At 46.0% G+C, this 24,231-nt stretch overlaps 1 protein-coding gene across 9 annotated transcripts in view; it reads right to left on the reverse strand.

Moving 5' to 3' along the window:
• LOC132472485 (uncharacterized) overlaps window positions 1–24,231 on the reverse strand; it is a 152,398-nt gene that overhangs the window by 118,659 nt on the left and 9,508 nt on the right. For 7 of the 9 annotated variants that reach the window (XM_060072123.1, XM_060072163.1, XM_060072154.1 and 4 more), the window contains exons 3-13: window positions 23,340–23,456; window positions 22,657–22,790; window positions 20,612–20,650; window positions 20,445–20,481; window positions 19,968–20,084; window positions 19,285–19,418; window positions 18,213–18,251; window positions 18,046–18,082; window positions 17,569–17,685; window positions 16,886–17,019; window positions 3–41 (exon numbers count right to left, since the gene is read on the reverse strand). In XM_060072123.1, the coding sequence (XP_059928106.1) occupies window positions 3–41; window positions 16,886–17,019; window positions 17,569–17,685; window positions 18,046–18,082; window positions 18,213–18,251; window positions 19,285–19,418; window positions 19,968–20,084; window positions 20,445–20,481; window positions 20,612–20,650; window positions 22,657–22,790; window positions 23,340–23,456 (944 nt within the window). The remainder of the gene's footprint in view (window positions 1–2; window positions 42–16,885; window positions 17,020–17,568; window positions 17,686–18,045; window positions 18,083–18,212; window positions 18,252–19,284; window positions 19,419–19,967; window positions 20,085–20,444; window positions 20,482–20,611; window positions 20,651–22,656; window positions 22,791–23,339; window positions 23,457–24,231) is intronic. The other 2 variants (XM_060072139.1, XM_060072132.1) reach the window with 2 other exon arrangements.

The raw sequence follows: 24,231 nt of genomic DNA on the forward strand, positions 1-24,231 counted from the left end.
ACCTTGCACTTATTATATCCCGGGCATGTCAGGTGTCCGTCCTGCAACGGGGTTGCACAACACACACACACACACACACACACACACACACACACACACACACACACACACACACACACACACACACACACACACACACACACACACACACACACACACATTAAGCTACTGGAAAAAGGTTCCTCATATTAGGATATAAACTCCCCTATGTCTTACCAGGCTGGGCTGATTGTGGGTGTGTTTAGCCTTTTGTGTTAACAGATAAGTTATTAAATCTAGATTCAAACACGGTTGTAGAATTTAGATATTTTAAACAGAACCAAAGTGATTGATCACTAGTAGTTTGCTCATGCAGGCATGAACTTTCAAACCTTACACCCAACTCTCTTGCCCCTAAAGGCCGATTTAGGGTCGTTTTAGACGCAGAGACGTAAGCACGTTATTATGAATCTCAAACGGCCGCGTCGGGTTCTCCGACATCTCTGGTTCTTCCACGTCCACATCAATCTGAAGTAGACTGAACCACGACATGGAGAACAAAGGGATTTTTGCCCGCGATTATTGACAGCGGTTGTCTCCCGCCGAGCACCACCGCGGTCCCTCAGCGGGAAGCGGGAAGCGGGGCTCAAGCGGGAGTCATTTGCGGCCAACAATCCCTTTCTCCTCCATGTCGTGGTTCATGTACTTTAGGGAGTCAAAGCCAAAGTTCCTTTCCCCCAATTCCTTCTCAACCATGGCTGAGATAACCCCAACGACAGTCTCGCTGTAGAAATACAAGATACGTCAAAGAACCGGCTTGTTATGCGCCATAACACCAACAGTAAACACTTGCGTTACAGTGGCGCTCGCACGGTCGTGTCTCATTGGCGGGCAAAATTCTCTGGTCGGGCAAGGCAGAGAAACGGGAGGAGCTTAGATCCTTTATGACGACATATGGGACCCCATTCCAAATCAGCAAAAAAAAAATATGGCATAGGTGTGGGTGTGAGTTCACATTAGTATCATTCACGCACACACAGAAAGTGTGTTACCTCAATGAGACTGCTGCTCAGCGGCTGTCCTTCCCATTGGATGTCCCTCCTCCAGAGGGCGTTAGGCATTGCTGAACCCTGCTCCACGAACTCCACTGGACTCATCAAACGGTCTTCCGTCCGAATACTGTCCCCACACCTCCCTGGAGAAAGAGGACCTTCAGCCATCCGACCACGCCTGACCAGACCATAACTCCCCTCACTTTCCTACAGCGTTCATAATGCCACGCAACATTTAACAAATGCTGTTCTTCATGCCATGATCATAATCGATGTGTATGCATTTGCCATGTCTTTTTTAAATAAGTTCATCAAAGTTCATTAAATTAGCTATATTTTGGTCCAGGAAGACAATTGGCAGTCAGGAATAGGTAGACAGATAGACCCTTATACCTGAGGCAAAGTGGCTCTCGTGCAGCATCCCACTCATAGCTTCACATATCACTCTGAACTCATTCTGGCCGACCATGGGCCTCTCGTCTGTCACTTCCTCCAGATCATCTCCTTGGTCTGGATATATATATATACACGTACAACATTTGAATTAATAATTAAGTCAACAATGCTAATAATTCCATTGCTCGAAATGCTAATTCTAGTATAGGGTTGCTGTAGGTCTCAACAAGATAAATTTAAGACCTGTTGAAGACTTATGAATGCAATTTAAGACTTATTTAACCTACATACTGGCAAAAAAGTATAAAGGATATGAAGGAAAATCAAAGTACCATAATTACTTGCAAAGTAAATAAATGTATTTGCATTCAAAATTACAAGACTACACAGAACTGTGTGTACGTAAGAGTATAATATGCAATGCTACATTCAACAAAAACATAGATCCCAGACATAAAATGTCTGCAGCTGGTGGTTACTCTAACTGATTAGCCACATACAGTGAGTCACATAATATATCAGAGAGCGTGATTCATATAATCGCGTGTTATAGGTGCCTATAATGTAGTACTCCATAAGACATATCTGTTTACAATTAGGAGATACGACAGATACAAACCAAAGTTAGGTTTGTGGAATTTCGCCGAATATGCTGACGTGAGCTATGCCTCATTTAGGTAAATATGCTTGTGTCTGCCACATACAACCGTTTGTGAACCATTAGAGTTACAGGGTCATTGTTAATGCAGTGTGGGTCACGCTGGAACCACCTTGATGCTCACGATGTGAATACTGAAAAATATTGGGTGATGGCAGGAGTTTGCCGATGGCTTGTAACAGCGGTTTTATTTTTTTCTGACTTCCCATGCGACTCTAATGCCGTTATACCGAAAGTTCCTAATTTGAGCGTTTTCTTGCACAAGGTACAGAGCTGTTGAAGTTGCACTTAGCCATAGATGAAATTAATGTTAACGCAAACATGTATCCATTTTTTGGACGAGAGGAGACGCCACTAGGCCCTGCAACACACTGTTTTGGGGCACATGACGCTGGATGTGCTCTGATAAATTCTAACCTGATTGAAGCGTTTTACTGGCATTACTGGTTATTGGTTCCAATGCATTTTTAAAACCTGTCATAATCTTATCTAAAGAGCCAGTGAACTCGAAACCACTTTGTTTTAAACGTGGTTGTTTGTCTTATATGATCATCAACATAATAATCAATGTAATTTTATCACTGTTACTGGAAAAAAGACGTCAGACTACTTTTTCCGAGGTAGTCTGATGTCACGATGAAGGGGCTCCGGCGGCGCGCTGTGTGTGGATTTGTGGAGCTCTGTCTGGGAAGCGGTTGACTGTGGTGTCGCAAGAAAGTTGGGCTTTTCAGACACTCATAGCAGAATGACACGATGTGTGTGGCTGGTGAAGCTCCATCTGAGCAGCAATGTATTCATATCTGAAGATAAGGCTTCCCGGACACATCCAGCATAACGCTACTGTGTGTGTTAGGGCTGGGTAAAAATATCGATTCATCAATGCATTGCAAATTATTTGTTCTCGATTCAATTTCGATTCCGATTTTCTTTTAAATCGATTATATTTTTTATTATATTTCCATCCGTTCTTTTTTTCAATATGTTGGTGTGAGCTATTATTTTTTTTATTTTGAACATTGAGCCCCCTTTCTGGTTTGTCTAGGATGAAATAGAGTGGTTGAATCAAGTATCGTAGCGAAATACAGTTTCTATCGTGTTTTATTGCACATTTAGCGCATTTTGTAAATCCCATGGATTTCTGTTGGAAGACTCATTGCTCGTTGGCCGGAAACGGAAAGGGGGGGTGTTCACGTTTGGTTGTAGTCTTTTGCTCGGTTCTAGCCCTACTGTTAAGACGGAGAACTGAGCGAAAAGACTACAACCAAACGTAAACAGCCCCCCTTTCCGTTTCCGGCCAACAAGCAATGATTCTAGGAGGTATTCTAGTCCGCTGATCGAGCCAGAGAGCTAATGTAATGGATTGTAGATATTTATAATTTGAAATTCGTCCCAGCCTTTATACCACAGATACTATAGGGTCTATAGTAGGGGTGGGAAAAATAATCGATTCTTTGATGCATCGCGAATCTCGCTAGAACGATTCTGTCTCGATGCAGATAAATTAATAATCAGATTATTATTATTTTTTGCCTGCTGCAACATTATGTTTGTCAGAGAGGGATAATTTTTGAATTTTTTATCTTCACTGTGTATTGGCCAATCTGATTTGTCTTGACACGATTGCGATTCAGCCTACGCATAGCATGCGCTCAAACTCACAGCCAGACACAGGAACTCCTTCTAATTCAAGAGCAGCTTTTCCTTTAATGAAATAGAAAAGAAAGATTATAAAGAAAATAAAACTGAAACCTATTTTTTGCATTCTTCGATACCGTGTTAAAATGCAAGCTGCATTGATTATTGCATTGTTCATATAAAGTCATATTTGTGACAAAAGCGTTCTCTCTTATGAAATATAAGATAAGTTAATTCATCTGTTGATGTCTTCAATGATCATCACAAAAGTAGGAAGTGATTAGAAAACTGAGTAGCAAACCCAGATGTATATATATGTTTTTGAAAATCACGCATGGAAATGTACATAAAAAGAATTGTTGCATCGAGATGCATCGAGAATCGCTTCAGAATCGAATCGTTGATCTCATAATCGGAATCGAATCGTGAGGTGCCAAGAGATTTCCAACCCTAGTCTATAGCATATAACCGCGTTTTCTGATTACAGTTTAATGTAACAGTAAGCTGACAACACCGCAACTGCAAATGAACCACACAGAGATAATACTGGCAACCGGTCAAACAAATCTTCTTTTTGCGTTCAGACACCAGAATGAACGAGTTCACAGTAACGTTCATCAGGCAGTAATACAGTACGTTCAGTTCACGTTCGCCCAAAATATGAACGAGTAACATATCACTGGCTAACCGCACCGCTCATTGGAATTGGCCATTTAAATTGGCATGGGTCGTAACCATGTGGATAACATGCCCCCTCTTTCCAAAAACTCCTTAAAACACATCTGAAGGCTTAAAATTCAGATATTGGATTTTAGCCTGTAATAGCTAATAATCCTTATCATATAAATGAATACTACAATAGTGGTAATACATTTTAATGTGTCCATATGTGGCACTGTCTCATGTACCTGTATCGGAGCGCTGCGTAGAGCAATCATTCCCCTGCAGTTCCACTTCATCCTGCACGCTGACCTCACCCGGGTTGGCCTGCAGCTCCCCCTCCTCTTCCTCAATTTCTTCTCGGTTTTCAGGGATAGCTGAAACTGACAATAGAAAAAAAGGTCATGCAAATGTTTGATTTTAATTTGAAGACCAATTCATTATCATATCCGGTCATATTGATTGCATGCTTTAACTGTGCTCAGCCTCACCTGTTGATTCACTTAAGAGAAAATGCGGTAAAAATACCTAAACTTTACAAGTAAAATGTCAAATAAATGAAATAGAATAACCGCAACAAACCGGTGTTTGAGCTGCAGGGGAGCGTTGATTTCTTAGCCTAGACATGAGAACAAACGAGCAGAAGGAGGACAAACAGCCAAGCATGAATCCTGAGAAAACACAAACCAGCAATCCAAATAATTTTTGATTTTTTTGGATTAATCAATTATTGATTTATGGAAAGTTACCTTGCACTTATTATATCCCGGGCATGTCAGGTGTCCGTCCTGCAACGGGGTTGCACAACACACACACACACACACACACACACACACACACACACACACACACACACACACACACACACACACACACACACACACACACATTAAGCTACTGGAAAAAGGTTCCTCATATTAGGATATAAACTCCCCTATGTCTTACCAGGCTGGGCTGATTGTGGGTGTGTTTAGCCTTTTGTGTTAACAGATAAGTTATTAAATCTAGATTCAAACACGGTTGTAGAATTTAGATATTTTAAACAGAACCAAAGTGATTGATCACTAGTAGTTTGCTCATGCAGGCATGAACTTTCAAACCTTACACCCAACTCTCTTGCCCCTAAAGGCCGATTTAGGGTCGTTTTAGACGCAGAGACGTAAGCACGTTATTATGAATCTCAAACGGCCGCGTCGGGTTCTCCGACATCTCTGGTTCTTCCACGTCCACATCAATCTGAAGTAGACTGAACCACGACATGGAGAACAAAGGGATTTTTGCCCGCGATTATTGACAGCGGTTGTCTCCCGCCGAGCACCACCGCGGTCCCTCAGCGGGAAGCGGGAAGCGGGGCTCAAGCGGGAGTCATTTGCGGCCAACAATCCCTTTCTCCTCCATGTCGTGGTTCATGTACTTTAGGGAGTCAAAGCCAAAGTTCCTTTCCCCCAATTCCTTCTCAACCATGGCTGAGATAACCCCAACGACAGTCTCGCTGTAGAAATACAAGATACGTCAAAGAACCGGCTTGTTATGCGCCATAACACCAAAAGTAAACACTTGCGTTACAGTGGCGCTCGCACGGTCGTGTCTCATTGGCGGGCAAAATTCTCTGGTCGGGCAAGGCAGAGAAACGGGAGGAGCTTAGATCCTTTATGACGACATATGGGACCCCATTCCAAATCAGCAAAAAAAAAATATGGCATAGGTGTGGGTGTGAGTTCACATTAGTATCATTCACGCACACACAGAAAGTGTGTTACCTCAATGAGACTGCTGCTCAGCGGCTGTCCTTCCCATTGGATGTCCCTCCTCCAGAGGGCGTTAGGCATTGCTGAACCCTGCTCCACGAACTCCACTGGACTCATCAAACGGTCTTCCGTCCGAATACTGTCCCCACACCTCCCTGGAGAAAGAGGACCTTCAGCCATCCGACCACGCCTGACCAGACCATAACTCCCCTCACTTTCCTACAGCGTTCATAATGCCACGCAACATTTAACAAATGCTGTTCTTCATGCCATGATCATAATCGATGTGTATGCATTTGCCATGTCTTTTTTAAATAAGTTCATCAAAGTTCATTAAATTAGCTATATTTTGGTCCAGGAAGACAATTGGCAGTCAGGAATAGGTAGACAGATAGACCCTTATACCTGAGGCAAAGTGGCTCTCGTGCAGCATCCCACTCATAGCTTCACATATCACTCTGAACTCATTCTGGCCGACCATGGGCCTCTCGTCTGTCACTTCCTCCAGATCATCTCCTTGGTCTGGATATATATATGTACACGTACAACATTTGAATTAATAATTAAGTCAACAATGCTAATAATTCCATTGCTCGAAATGCTAATTCTAGTATAGGGTTGCTGTAGGTCTCAACAAGATAAATTTAAGACCTGTTGAAGACTTATGAATGCAATTTAAGACTTATTTAACCTACATACTGGCAAAAAAGTATAAAGGATATGAAGGAAAATCAAAGTACCATAATTACTTGCAAAGTAAATAAATGTATTTGCATTCAAAATTACAAGACTACACAGAACTGTGTGTACGTAAGAGTATAATATGCAATGCTACATTCAACAAAAACATAGATCCCAGACATAAAATGTCTGCAGCTGGTGGTTACTCTAACTGATTAGCCACATACAGTGAGTCACATAATATATCAGAGAGCGTGATTCATATAATCGCGTGTTATAGGTGCCTATAATGTAGTACTCCATAAGACATATCTGTTTACAATTAGGAGATACGACAGATACAAACCAAAGTTAGGTTTGTGGAATTTCGCCGAATATGCTGACGTGAGCTATGCCTCATTTAGGTAAATATGCTTGTGTCTGCCACATACAACCGTTTGTGAACCATTAGAGTTACAGGGTCATTGTTAATGCAGTGTGGGTCACGCTGGAACCACCTTGATGCTCACGATGTGAATACTGAAAAATATTGGGTGATGGCAGGAGTTTGCCGATGGCTTGTAACAGCGGTTTTATTTTTTTCTGACTTCCCATGCGACTCTAATGCCGTTATACCGAAAGTTCCTAATTTGAGCGTTTTCTTGCACAAGGTACAGAGCTGTTGAAGTTGCACTTAGCCATAGATGAAATTAATGTTAACGCAAACATGTATCCATTTTTTGGACGAGAGGAGACGCCACTAGGCCCTGCAACACACTGTTTTGGGGCACATGACGCTGGATGTGCTCTGATAAATTCTAACCTGATTGAAGCGTTTTACTGGCATTACTGGTTATTGGTTCCAATGCATTTTTGAAACCTGTCATAATCTTATCTAAAGAGCCAGTGAACTCGAAACCACTTTGTTTTAAACGTGGTTGTTTGTCTTATATGATCATCAACATAATAATCAATGTAATTTTATCACTGTTACTGGAAAAAAGACGTCAGACTACTTTTTCCGAGGTAGTCTGATGTCACGATGAAGGGGCTCCGGCGGCGCGCTGTGTGTGGATTTGTGGAGCTCTGTCTGGGAAGCGGTTGACTGTGGTGTCGCAAGAAAGTTGGGCTTTTCAGACACTCATAGCAGAATGACACGATGTGTGTGGCTGGTGAAGCTCCATCTGAGCAGCAATGTATTCATATTGTGGCATCCCGCCCCTGAAGCCTCGGCCTTCACGGTCCCGTGGGACCGTGAAGGACGGGGTGTACCACCCCCACCCACCAGCCGGCGACGGAGAGCACCGGGTCCTTCCCCCCAATCAGCGGGATGGGGGACACCTGGCGGCTGGGAGGAGGAAGGCCCGGAGCCACTATAAGAGAGGCAGAGACACGCATGGACGGGAGAGGCAGAGACACGCACGGACTGCAGAGGCTTGAGGCTCCCGGAGACCCGAGCGCACCCTTGTCCTGTTTAAACCCTTGAAATAAACGCCGAAGTCGGCTCAAACCAACCGTTGCCACGTGTTTCCCTGAATCCCGGCGCATTCTTCATTCCCGGATACCACATATGGTGGAGAATGCAGGCAAGTTGAGCGTTCCCACTACTACTGCCCCACCATGCAGAACCCGGACGGAGCCGCGGCGTTGGCTGCCCAGCAACACCAGCGGGAGACCACCGAGAGCCTCGCCCTGCTCCGCGAAGCTGTTCTGCGGCTGACTCAGCACGCCGTCCGCGCTGCGCCGACCGCCGCCCCGACCAGCCGCCTCACGAAGCTGGGACCGGAAGACGACGTGGAGGCTTACCTCGAGGTCTTCGAGCGGACCGCCCAGAGGGAAGGCTGGCCAGAGGAGCAGTGGGCACACATAGTGGCGCCGTTCCTCACCGGACCCGCCCAGCAGGCGAGCCAGGACCTGCCGGCGGACATCGCCCGCCAGTACCCGGCGCTCAAACAGGCCATACTGGCCTACTATGGCCACAACCTCGCGGCGTGCGCGCAACGCGCGCAGGATTGGCGGTTTGACGCGCAGGGAGCGGTGCGCACCCAGATCGCCCAGCACAGCCGGCTGGTGAAGCGGTGGCTGACAGCGGGAGAGGGCCCCAGCCCGATCGACCGGGTGATTATTGACCACACCCTGCGGCGACTCCCGCCGGACGCCCGCCGCGTGCTGGCCCACCATCACCCTGCCACCGTGGACGACCTGGTCCTTCAGCTGGAGAACTGGCAGGTGGCCCAGCTCCTGAACGCCGGACCCGCCCCAGCCCCACGGCGCGCCGAGACCCGCCAAGCCCCGAGGGGACCCCCCATCGGCAACCCGGCTCCCGGCGTCACCCCACTGAGCGGAGTACCGGAGAACCGGGAGGTGCGGCGCTGCTTCGGGTGCGGCCAGTACGGCCACATCGCTCGCTATTGCCCGAGGGGACGTGATGTGTCGATGCCGTCAGCGTACGCGGACCCGGGGGCGGACCACACGTGCATGTTGGCGACCTGCTGGTCGCAGGGAGCCTCGGGTAGTCCGACGATCCCGGCGCGGGTCATGAACCGGGACACGCAGGCCCTCTTAGACACTGGCAGTGCGGTTACCCTCCTTCGCCCCGACCTGGCGGGTGGGAAGGCAGGGGAACCTATGGAGGTGGCCTGCGTTCACGGGGACACCCGGACCTACCCCACGTGCCACGTGGTCGTCCGCACCCCACACGGGGTGTTCACAATCAGGGCGGGGATTGTCCCCCACCTACCGGTCCCCGTGTTGATCGGGAGGGACTGCCCGATCTTCCACCGGCTGTGGGACCCGACGCGGGAGCTACGGAGCGGGAGAGGCCCTCCCCGCAGAGGGGCGCGGGGGGTTCGGCAGGCCTATGGGGCCACCCGGCGTCCATCGTCCCCGGGGGAGCTGACGGCGGAGGACGAGGGATCTGAGGGGAACGGACCTTCCCCACCGGGGACCCCGGGGCACACAGCGAGGGGTCCCGACCGGAGCGAGACACCGGAACCTACCCCCGACACCACGGAGACCCTCACAGCCTCCGAGCAGCCGGACCCACCGGAAGACCCGGAGAGCTCCCCCCTCACTGAGTTCTCGGACTTCTTACCAGAGAGGGGGGAAGGCTCGTCCCGACCCGGCCAGTTCGCCACCGCTCAGCTCCAGGATGAGGCCCTCAAGCACGCCTGGAGCCACGTCCTGGTTCACGACGGGCAGGCCCGGGACTCGGTGAGTGCCACACCACATCCGCACTTCAGCACCAGGGGGGGTCTGCTGTATAGAGTAGCCTCCGGGGGGGGGGGAGTGAGGGAACAGCTAGTGGTGCCTCGCCCCTATGTGAGTAAGGTACTTTTTATGGCCCACACTCACCTCCTGGGGGCCCACCTAGGCATGGACAAGACCCGGGAGCGGGTCCTAGCCAGGTTCTATTGGCCGGGGGTTAAGCGGGATGTGGAGCGCCACTGCCAGGGGTGCCCCGAGTGCCAGCGGGTAGCCCCCCGGTCCATCGCTAGACACCCCCTCATACCCATGCCCATCATCGAGACCCCCTTTGACCGCCTAGCATTACACATCGTGGGGCCCCTTCCCAAGACCAGCCGGGGCCACCGCTATATCCTGGTGCTAGTGGACTATGCCACCCGTTACCCCGAGGCCCTCCCACTGCGCGCCGCCACCGCCAAGGCAGTCGCTCGTGAACTAATGCTCCTTTTTAGCCGGGTGGGAATAGCGAAGGAGGTGCTCACCGATCAGGGGTCGTGCTTCATGTCACGGGTGATGAAGGAGGTCCTCAGGCTTCTGCAGGTGAAGCAGCTCCGGACCTCGGTTTACCACCCCCAGACAGACGGCCTGGTCGAGCGCTTCAACAAAACCTTGAAGCAGATGCTCAAGAAGGCCATGCAAGCCGACGGGAAGAACTGGGACCAACTACTACCCCACGTACTGTTCGCGGTGCGGGAGGTCCCCCAGGCGTCCACCGGGTTCTCCCCCTTCGAGCTGTTGTACGGGCGGAGACCCCGAGGGATCCTGGACATCGCAAAGGAGGCCTGGGAGAGCCAGCCGTCCCCCCACCGCACCACCGTGGATCACGTGGAGCAGGTACGTGACCGCATGGCCCGGGTGTGGCCCATCGTCCGGAGGCACCTCCAGCAAGCGCAGCAGGCCCAGGCGAGGGTCTATAACCGAGGAGCCCAGCTGAGGACCTTTCAGCCCGGGGACCTGGTCCTGGTTCTGGTCCCCACGGCGGAGTGCCGGTTCCTGGCCAAGTGGCAGGGACCCTACGAGGTGGTGGAACGCGTGGGCGAGGTGAACTACCGGGTCCGCCAGCCAGGGAGGCGGAAGCCGACACAGCTGTACCACATAAACATCCTGAAGCAGTGGAGGGGGGGGGAGCAGACACCCGCCGACCCCGCTCCCTTGGCCCTGGCGGCCCGGCAGGAGATCCCGGAGGTCCCGGTGGGGGAGGACCTCAGCCTGGCCCAGAGGCGCGACCTGGACGAGATCGTCCTCCAGCATTGGGACGTGTTCTCCGACCTGCCGGGGAGGACTGCTGCCACCCACCACGACATCCGGACGGCGCCAGGAATAAGGGTAAGGGTCCCGCCCTACAGGATCCCAGAGGCCCGGAGGGAGGCCATACGGACCGAGGTGCGCCGAATGCTGCAGCTCGGCGTGATAGAGGAGTCACGCAGCGCCTGGTGCAGCCCGGTGGTCCTGGTACCCAAGCCAGATGGGACCTTTAGGTTCTGCAATGACTTCAGGCAGCTGAACGAGGCATCGGAGTTCGACGCCTACCCCATGCCCCGGGTCGACGAACTTATCGAGCGCCTGGGCCCGGCACGGTACCTGTCGACCCTGGACCTGACCAAGGGGTACTGGCAGGTGCCGTTGACCCGGGCGGCCCGGGAAAAGACGGCGTTCTCCACCCCGGGGGGTCTGTACCAGTACACCGTCCTCCCTTTCGGGGTACACGGCGCCCCGGCCACATTCCAGCGGATGATGGACCAGCTCCTGAGGCCCCACCAGGATTACGCGGCGGCATACATCGATGACATCATCATCTACAGCGCCAGCTGGGATATCCACGTCCGCCAGCTAAGGGCCGTGCTGGGAGAGCTGCGCAAGGCGGGCCTCACCGCTAACCCGGCCAAATGTCGCCTCGGGAGAGAGGAGACGACGTACCTGGGGTACCGGGTCGGGAGAGGGACAGTGCGGCCGCAGGAAGGCAAAGTAGCCGCCATACGGGCCTGGCCGCAACCCAGGACTAAGAAGCAGGTAAAGGCGTTCTTGGGGCTGGTGGGCTACTATCAGCGCTTCATTCCCGGGTACGCCACGCTGGCCAGCCCCATGAACGACCTAACCCGTAAGGCCTTGCCAGACCGGGTCACCTGGTCAGAGGCGGCGGACCGGGCGTTCAAGACGCTCCGGGAGGCCCTGTGCTCAGAACCGGTACTAATCACACCTGACTTTAACCTCCCTGTGATTGTTCACACAGACGCCTCGGAGGTGGGACTCGGGGGGGTCTTGTCCCAGGTCCGGGCCGGAGAGGAGCACCCGATAACCTACGTCAGCCGGAAGCTCCTCCCCAATGAGCGCAACTACTCCACCGTGGAGAAGGAGGCCCTGGCCATTAAATGGTGCCTGGAGAAGTTGCGCTACTACCTCCTGGGGAGGGAGTTCACCTTGGTCACCGACCACGCCCCCCTGAAGTGGATGGCGGGGGCCAAGAATACAAACGCCCGGGTGACACGGTGGTTCCTGGCCCTCCAGGATTTCCGGTTCCGGGTGGACCACCGACCGGGCCGGGAGCATGCCAACGCCGACGCCCTGTCACGTCGGGATGCCTGTCTGGGGGGGTTCCCCAGAGACCAGGGGCTTGAGCAAACGGGGGGGGGAGTGTGGCATCCCGCCCCTGAAGCCTCGGCCTTCACGGTCCCGTGGGACCGTGAAGGACGGGGTGTACCACCCCCACCCACCAGCCGGCGACGGAGAGCACCGGGTCCTTCCCCCCAATCAGCGGGATGGGGGACACCTGGCGGCTGGGAGGAGGAAGGCCCGGAGCCACCATAAGAGAGGCAGAGACACGCATGGACGGGAGAGGCAGAGACACGCACGGACTGCAGAGGCTTGAGGCTCCCGGAGACCCGAGCGCACCCTTGTCCTGTTTAAACCCTTGAAATAAACGCCGAAGTCGGCTCAAACCAACCGTTGCCACGTGTTTCCCTGAATCCCGGCGCATTCTTCATTCCCGGATACCACAATATCTGAAGATAAGGCTTCCCGGACACATCCAGCATAACGCTACTGTGTGTGTTAGGGCTGGGTAAAAATATCGATTCATCAATGCATTGCAAATTATTTGTTCTCGATTCAATTTCGATTCCGATTTTCTTTTAAATCGATTATATTTTTTATTATATTTCCATCCGTTCTTTTTTTCAATATGTTGGTGTGAGCTATTATTTTTTTTATTTTGAACATTGAGCCCCCTTTCTGGTTTGTCTAGGATGAAATAGAGTGGTTGAATCAAGTATCGTAGCGAAATACAGTTTCTATCGTGTTTTATTGCACATTTAGCGCATTTTGTAAATCCCATGGATTTCTGTTGGAAGACTCATTGCTCGTTGGCCGGAAACGGAAAGGGGGGGTGTTCACGTTTGGTTGTAGTCTTTTGCTCGGTTCTAGCCCTACTGTTAAGACGGAGAACTGAGCGAAAAGACTACAACCAAACGTAAACAGCCCCCCTTTCCGTTTCCGGCCAACAAGCAATGATTCTAGGAGGTATTCTAGTCCGCTGATCGAGCCAGAGAGCTAATGTAATGGATTGTAGATATTTATAATTTGAAATTCGTCCCAGCCTTTATACCACAGATACTATAGGGTCTATAGTAGGGGTGGGAAAAATAATCGATTCTTTGATGCATCGCAAATCTCGCTAGAACGATTCTGTCTCGATGCAGATAAATTAATAATCAGATTATTATTATTTTTTGCCTGCTGCAACATTATGTTTGTCAGAGAGGGATAATTTTTGAATTTTTTATCTTCACTGTGTATTGGCCAATCTGATTTGTCTTGACACGATTGCGATTCAGCCTACGCATAGCATGCGCTCAAACTCACAGCCAGACACAGGAACTCCTTCTAATTCAAGAGCAGCTTTTCCTTTAATGAAATAGAAAAGAAAGATTATAAAGAAAATAAAACTGAAACCTATTTTTTGCATTCTTCGATACCGTGTTAAAATGCAAGCTGCATTGATTATTGCATTGTTCATATAAAGTCATATTTGTGACAAAAGCGTTCTCTCTTATGAAATATAAGATAAGTTAATTCATCTGTTGATGTCTTCAATGATCATCACAAAAGTAGGAAGTGATTAGAAAACTGAGTAGCAAACCCAGATGTATATATATGTTTTTGAAAATCACGCATGGAAATGTACATAAAAAGAATTGTTGCATCGAGATGCATCGAGAATCGCTTCAGAATCGAATCGTTGATCTCATAATCGGAATCGAATCGTGAGGTGCCAAGAGATTTCCAACCCTAGTCTATAGCATATAACCGCGTTTTCTGATTACAGTTTAATGTAACAGTAAGCTGACAACACCGCAACTGCAAATGAACCACACGGAGATAATACTGGCAACCGGTCAAACAAATCTTCTTTTTGCGTTCAGACACCAGAATGAACGAGTTCACAGTAACGTTCATCAGGCAGTAATACAGTACGTTCAGTTCACGTTCGCCCAAAATATGAACGAGTAACATATCACTGGCTAACCGCACCGCTCATTGGAATTGGCCATTTAAATTGGCATGGGTCGTAACCATGTGGATAACATGCCCCCTCTTTCCAAAAACTCCTTAAAACACATCTGAAGGCTTAAAATTCAGATATTGGATTTTAGCCTGTAATAGCTAATAATCCTTATCATATAAATGAATACTACAATAGTGGTAATACATTTTAATGTGTCCATATGTGGCACTGTCTCATGTACCTGTATCGGAGCGCTGCGTAGAGCAATCATTCCCCTGCAGTTCCACTTCATCCTGCACGCTGACCTCACCCGGGTTGGCCTGCAGCTCCCCCTCCTCTTCCTCAATTTCTTCTCGGTTTTCAGGGATAGCTGAAACTGACAATAGAAAAAAAGGTCATGCAAATGTTTGATTTTAATTTGAAGACCAATTCATTATCATATCCGGTCATATTGATTGCATGCTTTAACTGTGCTCAGCCTCACCTGTTGATTCACTTAAGAGAAAATGCGGTAAAAATACCTAAACTTTACAAGTAAAATGTCAAATAAATGAAATAGAATAACCGCAACAAACCGGTGTTTGAGCTGCAGGGGAGCGTTGATTTCTTAGCCTAGACATGAGAACAAACGAGCAGAAGGAGGACAAACAGCCAAGCATGAATCCTGAGAAAACACAAACCAGCAATCCAAATAATTTTTGATTTTTTTGGATTAATCAATTATTGATTTATGGAAAGTTACCTTGCACTTATTATATCCCGGGCATGTCAGGTGTTCGTCCTGCAACGGGGTTGCACAACACACACACACACGCACACACACACACACACACACACACACACACACACACACACACACACACACACACACACACACACACACACACACACACACACACACACACACATTAAGCTACTGGAAAAAGGTTCCTCATATTAGGATATAAACTCCCCTATGTCTTACCAGGCTGGGCTGATAGTGGGTGTGTTTAGCCTTTTGTGTTAACAGATAAGTTATTAAATCTAGATTCAAACACGGTTGTAGAATTTAGATATTTTAAACAGAACCAAAGTGATTGATCACTAGTAGTTTGCTCATGCAGGCATGAACTTTCAAACCTTACACCAAACTCTCTTGCCCCTAAAGGCCGATTTAGGGTCGTTTTAGACGCAGAGACGTAAGCACGTAATTTACACAAGGGACTTGTTTTAGACAAGTTTTGATTTACGGTTCCTTTAAGGTTCCTTAAGGATTGCGCGTGTTGCAAGGGGATTCTCCGCCAGAACAGTAACGAACAACGAACGAATCTGTGGGCGTGGAAGTGGAAATCGCTGGCTTGTTTATATTTATGCACTTCCAGTATTTTCGACGAGAGTAGCAGTAGCTAAGTTTAGGTTAGCGGTCTTTTTCCACACTCTGAACGATGTTAAGGTTGGCGCTATTATGCTGTAAAACCGGAAATGTGAGATGTGGTTAGCTGGCCAATCACAGTCTTTGCGAGCTGCGTAGGGCCGTAGTGTTTAAGTCGCACAGTCAGGAATTTTGGGCGACGCACTTAAGCACGTAAGGGGGGATATTTTACCGCGCAAGGGGGGGTTATGTATCTTACGTGCTTACGCGTTACGTCTAAAACAGAGCATACATCGGCCTTAACACCCTGTTTGACCTTGTCCCTGCCCACAACCAAAATTGTGAAACATGCCGTCTCACAGACACCTTTTTAAGTGGTGGCTTTATTACTGTTCAGGCATAGGTGTCTGCACTTTCTACCCGAGTCGTGATTCCATACATAAATTAGTATTTTAATATTATATTATATATTTATTAAATGAATTATCCTATGTTTTGAAAACTTTATGCATTAATGTCAAGATTTAGAGATCCTAAGATATAGATATTCCTAACATCACTTCTGTCATCTGATAGATTTAACGATTTTTTGTGGTAATAATTTTAGTTTTGGGGTAGGGTTCTACTCCTTTATGGTTTTCCCTGCAGTAAGATTTTAAGCAGGACATACAGATGTCAGATACATAATACCAACATTTAACAACAGGGGGCACTAAACAAATCCTCCATGTGGTACCTCAGATATCTCAACATTATCATTGTGGTGATGTATAATACACAGCAGAACCAAAGCAGGTTGAGGCTGGGTTTGTGGTGGGCCAAAGCCATCACAGCCCACTTTACCTTGAGTGTGTGGGAGGTGAAAGCTCTTAAATCTGTGGATGTGTGCTTGACTGGACCAAGTCTGCCATCAATTGATAACGCGGCTAATGACTAGCGGGTCCTTCAGTTCGTCCCCTATAATAATTGTTTTTAGGGTTTGGTTCTCCTTTTAAATACCTTCAATAGCTTTTCTAACGTGGTTTCGTTGCAACGGATACTCTTCTTCCAGTTACTGCGGCTGCCCTTGCCGCTAAGCTTCTGAAACGCGCGGGGTGTGTACCACTTCTTGTTCCTCAGGATGCACGGCTCTCCTGAAACCACAGAGACAGTCATAAGGTAAAGACTGCTTGAAGGAGGAAAATAGGTTTAAAAAATAAACTAAATCTCTGGTCAAGCCCACTCTGTTTAACCTGAAGAGACAAATAAAAACCCCATCTTGTTTGGTTTTTCCCTTTCCTCCAGTTGGTTACTGTTTCCAGTGTAACCAATGTCTTTTAAATTTTAAATTGTATATATTTATTTATTTTCAAATGCAATACCTGGTTTGATTTTCAACATTTCCAATGAAAACCCTAATAATTAATCTTTAATGTTAACAATAATACAGAAAGTTTAATCATGAATCCCCTAAACCAAGGAGTAAATCAGGCTTTTACTCCTTTATGGCTCATTTTGTAGTCTTATTAGTTCATTACCTCAAACGCCAAACTGAAAACGTCATTACCAATTCCTTCACATAAATAACAAAACATAAATTCCGTCGCTGTGTTTCTGTACACAACTTTGTATAAACTCAACCCTTGGAACAGGAATAAATTGATCACCGATTCCAGCCTCTAATCAGGCTATTTCCGGCTCACCTTTTGCCAGTTTGTCGCGGTAGAGCGTCCCCTGCTTGGCACCACAGGTAACAGGCAGCTGGTGCCTGTACTTATCCAACGTCCAGATCTCCACATTTTCCCCCTTCGGCAGAGAGGCTTAGGAATATAACACAAACCATATTAATATATTCAGGGTGAAGATTAATTCAATGATACATTATAATGTACCACTGTCTTTCTGGTACTTTATATCAAAGAGACAACCCTGGCTGAATGAAATACATAATTTCAGTCAATAACTCAAGAGAGGCGAGTGGCTTGAACTATACCTAATACCGGATTCAAGGTATTTCAACCAATCAGGACACAGTATTAAGCAATGCATCACAATGCCTGCCTCGTTTATGTTTCAGAGGGGATTTATTTTCTTGAACACCGTGTTGTGAATGGTCAAAAATACCTTGGTTCTGGTTATGGAAAATGTCAAATAAATGAAATAGAATAACCGCAACAAACCGGTGTTTGAGCTGCAGGGGAGCGTTGATTTCTTAGCCTAGACATGAGAACAAACGAGCAGAAGGAGGATAAACAGCCAAGCATGAATCCTGAGAAAACACAAACCAGTAATCTAAATAATTTTTGATTTTTTTGGATTAATCAATAATTGATTTATGGAAAGTTACCTTGCTCTTATTATATCCCGGGCATGTCAGGTGTTCGTCCTGCAACGGGGTTGCACAACACACACACACACACACACACACACACACACACACACACACACACACACACACACACACACACACAAACACACATTAAGCTACTGGAAAAAGGTTCCTCATATTAGGATATAAACTCCCCTATGTCTTACCAGGCTGGGCTGATTGTGGGTGTGTTTAGCCTTTTGTGTTAACAGATAAGTTATTAAATCTAGATTCAAACACGGTTGTAGAATTTAGATATTTTAAACAGAACCAAAGTGATTGATCACTAGTAGTTTGCTCATGCAGGCATGAACTTTCAAACCTTACACCCAACTCTCTTGCCCCTAACACCCTGTTTGACCTTGTCCCTGCCCACAACCAAAATTGTGAAACATGCCGTCTCACAGACACCTTTTTAAGTGGTGGCTTTATTACTGTTCAGGCATAGGTGTCTGCACTTTCTACTCGAGTCGTGATTCCATACATAAATTAGTATTTTAATATTATATTATATATTTATTATATGAATTATCCTATGTTTTGAAAACTTTATGCATTAATGTCAAGATTTAGAGATCCTAAGATATAGATATTCCTAACATCACTTCTGTCATCTGATAGATTTAACGATTTTTTGCATGAAGTGGTAATAATTTTAGTTTTGGGGTAGGGTTCTACTCCTTTATGGTTTTCCCTGCAGTAAGATTTTAAGCAGGACACATAGATGTCAGATACATAATACCAACATTTGACAACAGGGGGCACTAAACAAATCCTCCATGTGGTACCTCAGATATCTCAACATTATCATTGTGGTGATGTATAATACACAGCAGAACCAAAGCAGGTTGAGGCTGGGTTTGTGGTGGGCCAAAGCCATCACAGCCCACTTTACCTTGAGTGTGTGGGAGGTGAAAGCTCTTAAATCTGTGGATGTGTGCTTGACTGGACCAAGTCTGCCATCAATTGATAACGCGGCTAATGACTAGCGGGTCCTTCAGTTCGTCCCCTATAATAATTGTTTTTAGGGTTTGGTTCTCCTTTTAAATACCTTCAATAGCTTTTCTAACGTGGTGTCGTTGCAACGGATACTCTTCTTCCAGTTACTGTGGCTGCCCTTGCCGCTAAGCTTCTCAAACGCGCAGGGTGTGTACCACTTCTTGCTCATCAGGATGCACGGCTCTCCTGAAACCACAGAGACAGTCATAAGGTAAAGACTGCTTGAAGGAGGAAAATAGGTTTAAAAAATAAACTAAATCTCTGGTCAAGCCCCCTCTGTTTAACCTGAAGAGACAAATAAAAACCCCATCTTGTTTGGTTTTTCCCTTTCCTCCAGTTGGTTACTGTTTCCAGTGTAACCAATGTCTTTTAAATTTTAAATTGTATATATTTATTTATTTTCAAATGCAATACCTGGTTTGATGTTCAACATTTCCAATGAAAACCATAATAATTAATCTTTAATGTTAACAATAATCCAGAAAGTTTAATCATGAATCCCCTAAACCAAGGAGTAAATCAGGCTTTTACTCCTTTATGGCTCATTTTGTAGTCTTATTAGTTCATTACCTCAAACGCCAAACTGAAAACGTCATTACCAATTCCTTCACATAAATAACAAAACATAAATTCCGTTGCTGTGTTTCTGTACACAACTTTGTATAAACTCAACCCTTGGAACAGGAATAAATTGATCACCGATTCCAGCCTCTAATCAGGCTATTTCCGGCTCACCTTTTGCCAGTTTGTCGCGGTAGAGCGTCCCCTGCTCGTCACCACAGGTAACAGGCAGCTGGTGCCTGTACTTATCCAACATCCAGATCTCCACATTTTCCCCCTTCGGCAGAGAGGCTTAGGAATATAACACAAACCATATTAATATATTCAGGGTGAAGATTAATTCAATGATACATTATAATGTACCACTGTCTTTCTGGTACTTTATATCAAAGAGACAACCCTGGCTGAATGAAATACATAATTTCAGTCAATAACTCAAGAGAGGCGAGTGGCTTGAACTATACCTAATACCGGATTCAAGGTATTTCAACCAATCAGGACACAGTATTAAGCAATGCATCACAATGCCTGCCTCGTTTATGTTTCAGAGGGGATTTATTTTCTTGAACACCGTGTTGTGAATGGTCAAAAATACCTTGGTTCTGGTTATGGAAAATGTCAAATAAATGAAATAGAATAACCACAACAAACCGGTGTTTGAGCTGCAGGGGAGCGTTGATTTCTTAGCCTAGACATGAGAACAAACGAGCAGAAGGGGGATAAACAGCCAAGCATGAATCCTGAGAAAACACAAACCAGCAATCCAAATAATTTTTGATTTTTTTGGATTAATCAATAATTGATTTATGGAAAGTTACCTTGCTCTTATTATATCCCGGGCATGTCAGGTGTTCGTCCTGCAACGGGGTTGCACAACACACACACACACACACACACACACACACACACACACACACACACACACACACACACACACATTAAGCTACTGGAAAAAGGTTCCTCATATTAGGATATAAACTCCCCTATGTCTTACCAGGCTGGGCTGATTGTGGGTGTGTTTAGCCTTTTGTGTTAACAGATAAGTTATTAAATCTAGATTCAAACACGGTTGTAGAATTTAGATATTTTAAACAGAACCAAAGTGATTGATCACTAGTAGTTTGCTCATGCAGGCATGAACTTTCAAACCTTACACCCAACTCTCTTGCCCCTAACACCCTGTTTGACCTTGTCCCTGCCCACAACCAAAATTGTGAAACATGCCGTCTCACAGACACCTTTTTAAGTGGTGGCTTTATTACTGTTCAGGCATAGGTGTCTGCACTTTCTACTCGAGTCGTGATTCCATACATAAATTAGTATTTTAATATTATATTATATATTTATTATATGAATTATCCTATGTTTTGAAAACTTTATGCATTAATGTCAAGATTTAGAGATCCTAAGATATAGATATTCCTAACATCACTTCTGTCATCTGATAGATTCAACGATTTTTTGCATGAAGTGGTAATAATTTTAGTTTTGGGGTAGGGTTCTACTCCTTTATGGTTTTCCCTGCAGTAAGATTTTAAGCAGGACACATAGATGTCAGATACATAATACCAACATTTAACAACAGGGGGCACTAAACAAATCCTCCATGTGGTACCTCAGATATCTCAACATTATCATTGTGGTGATGTATAATACACAGCAGAACCAAAGCAGGTTGAGGCTGGGTTTGTGGTGGGCCAAAGCCATCACAGCCCACTTTACCTTGAGTGTGTGGTAGGGCTTTGACTTTTGGCCAAAAATCATATTCGAAGTTCGTTTTTTTGTTAATATTAGTATTCGAATATATTCGAATATTTATTAATAATATTTTGACCATTAAATGCCTTCAGTAATACCTGGGCTGAATCCGAATACTTATGTTCAGTGTCTACTACTTGACCGTACTACACTTGACAGTGTAGTGCGGTCTACAGCTATGCGTAGAACGCCTAGAACGGTCTACAGCTATGCGTAGAACGCCTCTGAACTCTTCCGAACACCGCCGTAACTCCACCGGATGTTTGGAGATGACGTGTCTCCCCTCAGATGCCGGCAAAATTACCTTGATAAGTTACCTGTTTTCCGTCTTGTCATCGTTGCTATTAAATTAAAAATGTCTCTTTTTACTTAATTACTTACTTTACTTTTTTACTCTTTTTAATGTCTCTTTTTTTCGCCGCTTTCTATGACGTCTTTCTAAGCCGCTGTTGGTAGTGTCCAGGCCGGTGGTAGTGTCGGGTCAGCCATCTCTTCTTCGTTCGTTACCAGACTCGTAGTCTGGTAACGTAGTGACCTACCTTTGTATACTGTGGCGGTAGTACGCATTCGGAAACGTTTTCCGTACTACACAATGCACACTGAGCATTCGGACGCGCTATATTTGTGGCGTACTACAAAATGCATACTATAAGTATGAGTATTCGGATTCAGCCCTGCTTTGCGAGGTTTGTTTACAGGCGTTGCTATGGTTACCGGTCTTGCGCGTTCCAACGGTTTCTTATGTTTCTAATAAATCGCTGTCTAATCAATACTTCATTCACTGCCTCTTCCGTGGTCATTAAAATATTATGAATAGACTGCATGGGTTCTCCCTCTTGGCCTGCCCATAACAGGTTCGAATATTAAGGGCTGCCTAATATTCGTTCGAATTTTGATTTATTTTTTTGATATTCGAATTTTATTCGAATCACGAAGTTCGAAGTCAAAGCCCTAGTGTGTGGGAGGTGAAAGCTCTTAAATCTGTGGATGTGTGCTTGACTGGACCAAGTCTGCCATCAATTGATAACGCGGCTAATGACTAGCGGGTCCTTCAGTTCGTCCCCTATAATAATTGTTTTTAGGGTTTGGTTCTCCTTTTAAATACCTTCAATAGCTTTTCTAACGTGGTGTCGTTGCAACGGATACTCTTCTTCCAGTTACTGCGGCTGCCCTTGCCGCTAAGCTTCTGAAACGCGCAGGGTGTGTACCAGTCATTGTTCCTCAGGATGCACGGCTCTCCTGAAACCACAGAGACAGTCATAAGGTAAAGACTGCTTGAAGGAGGAAAATAGGTTTAAAAAATAAACTAGATCTCTGGTCAAGCCCACTCTGTTTAACCTGAAGAGACAAATAAAAACCCCATCTTGTTTGGTTTTTCCCTTTCCTCCAGTTGGTTACTGTTTCCAGTGTAACCAATGTCTTTTAAATTTTAAATTGTATATATTTATTTATTTTCAAATGCAATACCTGGTTTGATTTTCAACATTTCCAATGAAAACCATAATAATTCATCTTTAATGTTAACAATAATACAGAAAGTTGAATCATGAATCCCCTAAACCAAGGAGGGAAACAGTCTTTTACTCCTTTATGGCTCATCTTGTAGTCTTATTAGTTCATTAACTCAAACGCCACACTGAAAACTTCAAGACCAATTCCTTCACATAAATAACAAAACATAAATCCCATTGCTGTGTTTCTGTATACAACTTTGTATAAACTCAACCCTTGGAACAGGAATAAAATGATCACACATTCCAGCCCCTAATCAGGCTGTTACCGGCTCACCTTTTGCCAGTTTGTCGCGGTAGAGCGTCCCCTGCTTGTCACCACAGGTAACAGGCAGATGGTGCCTGTACTTATCCAACGTCCAGATCTCCGCATTTTCCCCGTTCGGCAGAGAGCCTAGGCTCAGGAATATAACAAAAACCATATTAATTCATATTATTCAGGGTGAAAAAATATGATAAATTCAATGATACATAATAATGTACCACCGTCTTTCTCTTAAAGTGGTACTTTATAGCAAAGCGACAAACCTGACTGAATGAAACACATCATTTCAGTCAATAACAGTGGCGGTGGGTCAATAGAGGGCGCTCGCTAACTTTTTGCTGTCTATCAAGCAGAGAAAGCTTTTCATTGTCGCAAGAAAATTCGCCCTCGGGTCGCGCCAGTATGCGCCCCAGGCCAATGGTATCGCTTTTCTTTTTTGTTATCACCACATGATTGGACACTTCAGCGAATCAATCAAATAGGCTACCTCCCTCAGCAGCATTCGCGCAACACAACTACATGTAGAGAAGAGATAGATCGCTAACTAGCAGAGAGTTGTAAGCACTTTCCACCCTTTTCAGTGGAGGAATTGGACTCCCCAAGCAATGTTATACTTAAAAGGAGCAAGTAAGTTACATATCAATTTATCCCACGGCAGGGGTTTCAAAAGCACTTGCCCATCGGGCAAGTACAGGTCAGGTTCAACTTGCCCGAATGTAATGTTCACTTGCCCAAATTATAATCAGAATCGTGAACGGGACTCTTTTTGCCAGGCACCCGGCCTAGTTTTGGGGGGGCTCAGAATAATCATCCTAGCTCAGACTGAAGCTGAATGTTAGCTTCCACACATGTTGTGTTTAAAAAATAACAAACTTCTCTTTGTTTACTTATTTATCGAGCGGTC

This window comes from Gadus macrocephalus, chromosome 2 (genome assembly GCF_031168955.1).
Source record: "Gadus macrocephalus chromosome 2, ASM3116895v1".
In the NCBI taxonomy this organism is placed as follows: Eukaryota; Metazoa; Chordata; class Actinopteri; order Gadiformes; family Gadidae; genus Gadus; species Gadus macrocephalus.